General features: G+C 49.0%; 1 protein-coding gene and 1 long non-coding RNA gene across 7 annotated transcripts in view; one reads left to right on the top strand and one right to left on the bottom strand.

Moving 5' to 3' along the window:
* Positions 1–140: 140 nt before the first annotated feature.
* Positions 141–3,384, bottom strand: LOC148090984 (uncharacterized). Its single transcript, XR_015716033.1, has 2 exons — positions 1,911–3,384; positions 141–1,043 (listed from the first exon to the last, which is right to left on the bottom strand). It is a non-coding gene; the product is annotated as an uncharacterized LOC148090984 (long non-coding RNA).
* A 1,094-nt stretch (positions 3,385–4,478) lies between these two features.
* DPY19L3 (dpy-19 like C-mannosyltransferase 3) overlaps positions 4,479–9,976 on the top strand; it is a 28,402-nt gene continuing 22,904 nt past the window's right edge. For all 6 annotated transcript variants that reach the window (XM_087827206.1, XM_087827208.1, XM_087827205.1 and 3 more), the window contains exons 1-2: positions 4,479–4,607; positions 4,824–4,957. In XM_087827206.1, coding sequence (XP_087683332.1) covers positions 4,508–4,607; positions 4,824–4,957 — 234 coding nt within the window. In that variant the 5' untranslated portion in view covers positions 4,479–4,507. The remainder of the gene's footprint in view (positions 4,608–4,823; positions 4,958–9,976) is intronic.

The raw sequence follows: 9,976 nt of genomic DNA, 5'->3' as shown, positions 1-9,976 counted from the left end.
GGCAACAGTTATGTCCCCTGTCTTTTAAGAACCAAACTCCACTATGCACTAAGCTCTGTATTTGCCGTAGAAATCCCAGCATAGAAGGTAGCCAATAGCCACATGTGGCCATTGAGCACAGACATATGACTGGTGTGCTGTAAGTGCAAGACACGTGGTTTCAAAGACTCAGTACAAAACAATGTGAGGTATCTCAATAGTTTTTTATATTGATTACATGTTGAAATTATATTTTGAGTTAAATAAAATATATCATTAAATTTAATTTCACCTGTTTTTATCTTTTTAATATTGGCAACTAGAAAATGTTACACATGTGGCTCATGTGCTGCTGGTGGACAGCACTGGTACAGAAGGCAGATCAAACTCCTGCCGTCCTGTCACGCCTGCCTGCCGCTGTGTCTGTAAATAAAGTTGCATTGGAACACAGCCCTGCCCCGTTGGTGTGTGTATTGCCTATGGCTATTTTCAAGGAAGGACAGCAGCACTGAGAAGTTGAGAGAGATCACAAGGCCCAAATTATTTACATTTGATAGTGAGTAGTCTGGTAGGAAAAGTTTGCAGACCTCTGAACTGGGACAGTGATACGATCTGTGCTTTAAAGCTCCCAGAAAGAAGAAAACTTTATAGCACCATTTTATGACTAAATTATATTCCTTCTCCCTCTGTAATTTTTATAAAGTGTTCCTGGTCTTCTACAGATCTCATCTGTAGTTCATAGCTCACTGCAGACACAATTTATTTAAAATAACAGCACAATTAAATAATGCTGTGAACAGGATTGTCTGCTTTCCTCCCAACCACCAAGCGGCTTCAACGGTATAGTCCCTGCCCCGCCATCTCAGTGCTGTGGGCACAACTGAAATGTGGTCACAGTGCCTACATGTCTGTGGTAAAGGTGATGTAGCCATTACACTCACCTGGGGTACAATTGGCTTGAATAATCCAGGATAAAAAGCAGAGAGTCTTCCGTGTACCTTTTTATGGTGAATGGCTTGTCTGAGTTGAGCCACGTCCCTGGGTTGGGTGGAGGCTGCAGGTGGCTTTGGTGAACCATTGGCAACACTTGTCAGCATTAGAGAAAATCACAGCACTCTCCTACAGAGATCTCTTCCCAATCAGCACAGATGTAAAATGAACATTTTGGGCCCTGTAACTTCTTGGAGCAGTCTGTTTTTAATTGGTGCCATACAATAGACTTACTTAGGTTTTATGTTTTGGTTTATGTCTCAGAATCCAAGTGGCTACAATGCTTGAACCATTTCCAGGATTGGGCATGGGCGGCAGGATCCAGTTTGCCCCCTGTGCTGGAGGTGTGGGCCTCACTTTTCCGGGGTATGTTAGTCAACACACTGTGCCTAGTGTTCTCATTCAAACTGTAAAGTACTAGTAAGATTGTGGAATATTTGTTTTTATCTACTGATTTTTTTTTTAATAATGGTAATTATGTTTAAATTGTTTGCCTTACAAAAAATAGGTTATTATAGATCTTTCTTTGAATTAAATTTAGTCTGGCTGGCATGGCTCAGCAGTTGAGCATTGACCTATGATCTAGGAGATTGCGGTTCGGTTCCTGGTCACGGTACATGCCCACATTGCGGGCTCAACCAATCAATGACTCCCTCATCATTGATGTTTCTCTCTCTCTCCCTGTCCCTTCCCCTCTCTGAAATCAATAAAGACATATTTTTAAAAAGTTTAGTTTTTAGGCTCCTCATATAAATCCTTAGCATTATATAAGAAAGTCATCAAATGTTGGTGTCTTATGCCAGCGTCACAATGCAGACAGTAAAGGAGCCATCACGTAAGTTTGCAAAACTGGATGTAAGATGGGTACTTGGACGGTAATATGAGGTACATGGGGCCTTTTCTGAAAGGACATTCAAAGATACGTTTTCATTTACACATACCGGAGAAGAATGACTCCTTGACCATGAGCTCAGACCCAACTGTTTCATCTTTCTAATTTCTCAGCTTTATCCTCTGTTAAAAGGAAAAATAATACTTAAAATTATCCATGTCATTGCCATTGGCATCAGTAATTAAAAAAATTTAAATTATTAATAAAGTCTGTCATCTTAAATGTGTTCACAATGGAAAATTGTGACCTGCAGAGACCCTCAACAAAATAACAAGTTGCTCATTTTCAGGTCCTTTATTGGGACCTTACAGCATAATTTAAAGGTGATTGTCACTACAGTGCACATCTGCGGATTCTTGTTTTTTCTACTTGGCATTTCACTAATTTTAGTATCCCTGTTTCAGAAATAATGGGCTGCGTTTTCCTGAAATAGGTGCATCCATCACATCTCATTCTTTTGTTTCTTTGCAGTCCTATGCAGTCCTATTTAAATCCAGTGTTCCCAACCACCAAGGTGTGAGAAACTCCTATTTCAGGCTGATGAGGAAGAGCACAGCAGGTCGTGGTTCCGATCTAAAGCTGCATATATTTCTGATGCCTACACCTAACGTTTCACAAGAAACAAGGATGGCGAGAGTGACACAGTTGTGGGAAACCAGTGGTTTCAAGGTCCTCTCCATTTTCTCAGCCCTTCTGTACATGAAGTATGAGGCCACTGCTGGCAAGTAGCACCTTCTGTGACGATGGTATTGGAGTCCATGCAGTCACCATGTAGGTTAGACTCGAGGGCTCCTCCGACTCTGTGATTGGCTGGAGTGACCTTTGCTCAGTGTGCAAGTGCTAAGTGCTAAGGGAGGCTGTATGATGTGGCAACTTTTAAAACTTACTTTGTGTGCCCAGTCGGGCGTGGCTCAGCGGTTGAGCCTCGACCTGGGATCCAGGCAATCAGGGTTCGATTTCTGGCAGGGCACATGCCCGGGTTGCGGGCTCGATCAATGACTCTCTCATCATTGATGTTTCTATCTCTCTCTCCCTCTCCTTTCCTCTCTCTGAAATCAATAAAGATATATTAAAAAAATAATAAAATAAAACTTACTTTGTGGACCTGGCTGGTGTGGTTCCGGGTTAGAGCATCCACCCTCAGACAGAAGGGTCCAGGTTTGGTTCCAGGTCAAGGGCCCATACCTGCAAGGGTTGCAGGTTCCATCTCCTGTGGGAGGTAACCAATGGGGAGGCATGAATGTTTCTCCCCCCCCACACACACTCTCAAAAAATCAGTAGAAAAGCTTGGGGAGGAGGCCTCCAATGTAATTTCAACTCCCAGGCAAATCTGCACTGGTCCCTGAGACGAAGCGCGGGGGACAGGGCCAAGGGCACCGTGTCTGTGGTCCCCCACGCGGGTCCTGCGCAAACCAGCAGGAGGCAGAGCACGTCAGGATTCCCACTGCAATTACTTCAGGATACATCACGTGTGCGCACACGCGTGTAGACACGGGGAGGAGAGCCAGCGACCCGGGAAACGCGCGCCCTCGTGGAGAAGGTGGGGGGCGCACTGACGCAGGGCCGCCGGGGAGCCGCGGGCCTGCGGCAGGTGTTCGGCGGGACCAGCGACCCTCGCAGAGCCAACGCGTGGGCAAGACACCCGCGCGGCGGCGAAGACCCTGCAGGCGCGCGGCGCGGGCACGAGGCCCTGACGACCGCGGGCCGCGTCCCAGGAGCCTCGGAAAGCGCCCCGACGCCGGGCCGGGGTGGGGCCGGGCGCCGCGCCTCTGTCCGCGGCTGGGCCCCCGGCGGCCCGCGAGCCTTCCGGGCGGGTGGGCGGGAGCCCGGGCCCCGGAGCGCGCCCGGCGCCGCCACGCCCCGCCCGCAGCAGGCCGGGCCCGCGGGCGCCCGGAAGTGCGCTGCGTGTCTTCCGGCCGGCGCTGCACGCAGCGGGGCGGGGACGCGCTGACGGACGGCTCCCGGGGCCTGTGGGCGCGGCCGCGGCGGCCCCGCCTCCTCGGCGCGCCGCCTCCGGTCCCGACCCGCAGCCCCGCTCGGGTGGGCGCGCGGCGCTGCCTGCCCTGGTCCTCGCGGTGCCCCCGCCGGCCTGCGCCCCGAGCGGCGCGGGGAGCCCAGCGCAGGTCTGTGCCCCGCAGGCGGCCGTCACGGCGCGGGAAGGCGGGGCTCGGCGCCCGCGGGAGGGGCGGCTGCCCCGGGCCTCCGCCTCCGGAGCCCCCCGCGAGTGGACGCGCGGCTGGGCGAGTGGGCGAGTGAGAGCGGGCGGGCGGCGCTGCCTGCGGGGCGAGCCGCTCGCCTGTAGGACTCGGGCCCGCGCCGCGCTGCCCCGGCCCGGCGGGCGTCCAGGCCGCGGCCCGGCCCGGGCGGCGGAGCGCGGCGCTGAAGCCGGCAGCGCGCGCCTGTGGGCTCGGCGGGCTCGCGCGGCCGCGTGCGCGGTCACGGGCGGCCCGGGACGGGCAGGGCCGCGGCCGCCGGCGCCTCGGCCAGCCGCCCAGCTGCCCGTGCGGGTGCCGAGGGCTCTGCGCCGGCGGGTGGAGGGAGGACGGGCCGGGCGCGCGGGGCAGGACGTGGGTGCGCGTTCACTACGCGGTGCGGGCGCTGTTGCAGGAGCTGCGGGAAGGACCATGCCCGGGGGCGCCTGACACCATGACGTCCGTCAGGCAGCGGAGAGCCCGAGCCGCCGAGGCGCCCGCGGCTGCCGCCGCCCAGCGGGAGGGCGCGGCCCTGGAGCTCGGCCGGCCGGCCGGTAGGTGACCCAGGAGCGTGGCCTCCGGCCCTTCTCGTTTCTGCGTGTTGATGTCACTCCCGCAGCATAAAAACTCAGTGCGACCAGCGGCTGAGGAGCCTTGGTCTGACACCCGGCATTTCAGTGTCACGAATAATTTTCAGCACGCCGGCCATCTGAGGTGGGACTGCCCTTCTTTACCGGCTTAGCGAGTTAACTGTTTGATTTTCCCAAAAGGTTGTACCAGTAGAAGACTGTGGAAGATCCTGTCGTTTACAGTTGGTGGAGCCGTTGCGCTTTGCACTGGGCTCCTGACTGCTGTCTACCTGGCCACTCTGCATGAAAATGACCTGTGGTTCTCCAACATTAAGGTACGCGGTTCCCGCAGCCTCGCGCCATGTGCTCCGCAGTGTGTCCCGTGAGTGACCAGCACCGTGCAGTTTCCCACAAAGAATCCAGTCCCTTAAAAAGTGTGGCTATGGAGTAAAAAGACGGTGTTTATTAGTTTAAAGTAAGATCAGAATGTTTACAATCAAGTGAGTTCCATAGCTTACCCCAGTGAAGCAGCACTTATTCTGAACTCGCGCTTTCCAGACTGGATCATGAAATCCGTGCTGTAGGTCTCGAGTGACGTTTTCCTTCATGAAATCAAGTACAAGACAGGACTGCCACAGGTGCTGGGTGCAGGGTTATCTGTGAAACTCTTAATTGTGTCTGTCTGTGTACAGATTGGGTCACGGTATAAAAGTTTTTATTCTGTTGGGTAGTATTTAAAAAAAAGGAAAAATTCATAAGACACTGCTCTGAGCGATGGAGTCTCTGCCGATGGCCACAGTGGGTCCACTGCAAACGGGATACGCACGTGGCTGGAGGCAAGCCACACCTTTTCTGGGGAAGGAGCCATAATTTTCATCACACTCAGGAGGGTCTGTTAGGGGGTTTTGGTTTTGTTGTTTTTAAATATATCTTTATTGATTTCAGGAGAGGGAGAGAGAGAAAGAAACATCAGTGGTGAGAGTCATTGATCGGCTGCCTCCTGCACGCCCCCTACTGGGGATCGAGGGGCCTGCAACCGCGTCATGTGCCTCCACAGGGAATCCAACCGCGACCTCCTGGATCCTAGGTCAATGCTCAGTGGCTAGGCAGGATCTGTGATGTTTAAACACATTTGCTGTTGTCTTTCTTCTCTCTTTTGAAGCACTTCTAGATGTTTTTTAACTTAGCATTGTTTTCAGAATCAGTATATTATGTGAGGAAACTTACATATTGGCAATGTTTTGTGTGTGTGTGTTTATTTAATCCTCACCTGAGGATATTTTTTCCACTGCTTTTTCAGAGAGAGAGAGAGAAACATCGATTGGTTGCCTCCCACATGTGCCCCAACCAGGGCTAGGGATCAAGCCTGCAACCGAGGTACATGCCCGTGACTGGGATTGAACTGTCAGTGCAAGGGCTGACACTCTAACTACCAAGCCAAACCGGCCAGGGTGGTTGTGTTTTTTAACCAAATATACCCTTTTTTTATCCAAAGCATCATGGTCTTTGACCTTATTTACTACCATGGCTTTTAATGACTAGCTGCTTACAAAGGCAAAATTCTCCTTCAGAGCTCAAAGATTTATCATCTGTGAGAACATTCAGAAGAATCAACGTGGAATCTAAAGACAGTTCCCATGGAGAGTTTTCCAAAATATCTTGAGGCTTTGGGTTTCTTATTGAGATGACAGATTAATGCCCTGACTAGCTCCTAGTGTGCGGTGGCCCACATTTGTGGCTGTGCCTTTGTGCATGTTACCATGACAACAGAGCAGTAATTCTTACCTGTCAGTGACGCTGCTAGTTTTCTTGTCCAGAAAAGTTTTACTCGCCTGTGTCTCTAAACAGCACCTGCTCCATTTGAAGCATTCCCAAGAATTAAGTAGTTTAATTCTTACTTATTAACACAAGTATTTTGTATAAAGGCTCAAATAGCCTTGTGCTGGTAACTAAATAGTAAGTAAGGAGACGTGCTGAAGAGATCCCATAACTTAGTTTTAAACTATGAATTTAGCTCCTTGACCTAAAGCCCTGCCAGCATCCTCAAGTAAACCCCATCATCAGGAAGCCTGAGCACCGCAGGGTGGTCTCTCTACCCTTACAGGTGAAAGAAGTCATTCTACTTTTACCTGGCATTTATTGAGTGCCTGGTCTGTGAGTAACACTAATTTAAACACCGCGAAGGAACATGGAAAGAATAACAAAGCCTTCTGAATTTGCCAGCAGATTTTCCCGTGAAACAGATGGCTGTAGTCGGTAGGTACCCAGCACCTACAGTGTGCCAGCCAGCAGGCCCGTTTTCAGTGGTAGCAGCACCACCCAGTGAGACAAGCCCCTCCCTTCAAGCTGGCCCTCTCGAGCAAGACACTGGCAGGTGGGCAGTTGCACGTGTGTACAGCCAGCACTGTGATGAGCTGACTAGTATCGGGAGCACGTAGGAGGGTGGCCTGACCAGGTTTAGAAGGTCAGGGAAAGTTTTTAGATGACGTAATGTCAGTGGCACCTGAAGGATGAGAAGATGAGAAGGGTTAACCAGGCAAAGTGGGGAGGAAAGATGAGTGTCACAGGGAAGGGGCTCGTATAGGAAACTCGAGTGTGAAAGCCTCCGGGACCTCACTAGCTACCCCCACCTTCCTCTACTCTAACCACACTGCCAGCCTCCCTATTCCTCAGGGCTCTTTCCACGTGGCTGGTGGCCTCTCCTGTCCAGGTCTCCATTCAGTTGTCCCTTCATCTGTGAGGCCTTCCCCGCCCCCCACCCCACCCCCGTTTCTCTGCTTTACTCATTGTATTTTACTGATTTGCTGTAGATTATAAATCCCATGAAGGCATGGGCTTGTGTCTCTTTGTTCCATGCTTGATCTCCCAGCCGAATGCTGGCCACTTGCTGGTCAGCAGGTGTTTGTGGAAGGAAGGAAGGAATTCGTGAAGGAAAAGAGGCCAATTAGAAGCAGAGTCCACTGGGGAGGCTGGTTTAGTACTTCAGGCAAAGACTCATTTCTCGGACTGATGCCGTCTTTCCTGCAAGCCATTTTATTTTCTTTTTTAATGCATGATTCTTCCTCATTGAAAATTGTGTCCCTCGGGATCAAGGACTAAATTCTTATACCTTTTTGTTTCCTCAGCAAATAAGCGTCCCTTGGTAAGGAAAGGTAATTCTCATTTGGCTGGAAGCTCTCAAGTTACTCAGTTCTTTCAGTCGTCTTCCTTATGCTAACGTTTTCCACTGTTACTCTCCTACGTGTTTGATGTCGCAGAATTTGTATGTCTTCCCATTGAATGCTCTTGCTGTGCAAGGCATCTTAGGGTCAGTAGGGTCAGTCCTCAAAGCTGGGCAACTCTCACTTCACGGTTTTAGTCACCTCAAGGGTCAGAATTGTTCATTCTGACAGATGGACATGAATTTAACCAGACAGTAAACCATGTTTGTACCATGAATATGTTTGCTGAGCGCTTGCTTCCCAGCCGGACTTTGAGAACAGCTGTCTGTCTGTGAGGTGATTTGTAACCTGTTTCAGAAATAGATACATTTATCAGGTTAATCTCCACATGGCTTCCCCATTATCTGCAACCTGGTTATTTTGAGGGCAATTTTTATAAACAAAAGTTATTTACATGAAAAAATTTTAAACTAATGATACCTTTCCTTTGCACATTTGGTGGTGGTTGTCTAAAAGGGCTTGTTACCCTTTGTGTGCTGCCAGAGGTGGATCCCTCATTCCAAACAGGAATTTTCCTTCCTGGTGCTTTTCCTCATAGGACTTCTTTTAAATTACTATGTGCACACTACAGAACGGGCTCAGCTGTCAGCTGCTTAAAAATTCAGTTCCTCTGCCTTCCCACTTTTTCTGTTACTATCTTTAGAGATGTTTGCAGTTTCTTAGCATCGCTTTCCCTGTGGGACCTACGCAGGTAAAATAGGTACTTGCCGCTCCTGCACTCCTTAGAGGTGACGCCTGTTGCTGTACATTGTCCTAGACACGACCCACCCAGCAAAGTATAAATTGCTATAAAACTGGAAAAATGTTCAAAAGGGTGAAGCAGATGTTGTCTTAGCAGGAAGCAGATGTAAAACTTGCAAATGTCTGTCTGATAAAGTATAGCATTTGGTTCCATACAGCTGGTGCCACGATCACCAATTCATCATGTTTGATGCATTTTTACTAATTACGACCCTCTGTTCACACATTCTGGGTGCATTAATGGGGGAGGGCACAAAGCTTTCTCCTGTTAGTACTTCGAGCAGCGTTTCTCTTTCCCCATCTTTATGAAGTCAGTCTTTCCCTCTCAGAGCCCTGCTGCAGATGAAGCCCCACAGGGGCGTGGCCAGCGTGGCTCTGCAGGTTGATTTGGGGAGTAGGTTTGACATCAGAATGTTCCATTGAAGGCAGCCGTTCTTTGAACACTTTAAGGCAGCTGGAGAGAAGAAATGGGGTGTGATTAAACTTAATGTGTTTCTTGTTTGCATGGAGAAAGCTAATACTGACTCATTAACATCAACTCACAGCTTCTGTGGTTACTTGACCAAACAGGAGTTTGAATGTTCTAGAAAGGGGTGATACCAGTTAGTTTTATGTCACAAAAGCAGTAGAGCCGTTCTCAAGGGTTAAAGGTGGGTGAGGCAACATGACTGCTGAGAGGGCTGACTTTCTTGCCACAGAAGGTACATCACAGATCAGCAGCCAGTGGAAAAGCTAAAAGAGCTACATCATTTTATGTTGTCCTTTCTACGAAGCAAATGTGCTAATGAAAAATGTTTTATTTTTCCAGGATAAATTTGTTTTCCATGAAAGGAAGATCATTATATAAAATTTGCTACCTTACCCCTCTTCCTATTTTTTAAAAAGTGTTAACAATGATAGAACATAATAGTTTGTTTTTCAAGGTCAATAATTGGATGTTTATACTCTTAGATAATTGAGTATTTCTTTTTAAAATATATATATATTTTTTTATTGATTTCAATGAGAGGAAGGGAGAGAGAGAGATAGAAACATCAATGATGAGAGAGGCATTGATCAGCTGCCTCCTGCATGGCCCCGACTAGGGATCAAGCCCGAAGCCCGGGCATGTGCCCTGACCGGGAATTGAACCATGGCCTCCTGGTTCATAGGTCAACGCCCAACCACTGAGCCACGCCGGCCAGGCTGAGTATTTCTTTAATGCTTTATTCATGAATTGATTTATAATACTTTTTTTTTTTTTTAAAGAATAAGAGAAATATTTAAAGAAATACTTAAAGGGTAGAAGAAATAAATAGTTCCCAGGTCTGAAGATAAATAGCATGAGTGGTTCTTTTAATGGAATATTTATTAGTATTTGAGAAATAGTTGGCGGTAAGGGAAAGCACAGAT

Source organism: Miniopterus natalensis, chromosome 18 (assembly GCF_054644295.1).
Source record: "Miniopterus natalensis isolate mMinNat1 chromosome 18, mMinNat1.hap1, whole genome shotgun sequence".
Lineage (NCBI taxonomy): Eukaryota > Metazoa > Chordata > Mammalia > Chiroptera > Miniopteridae > Miniopterus > Miniopterus natalensis.
Note: the sequence above shows the minus strand (reverse complement) of the source record. Positions and strands in the feature narration are given on the sequence as shown.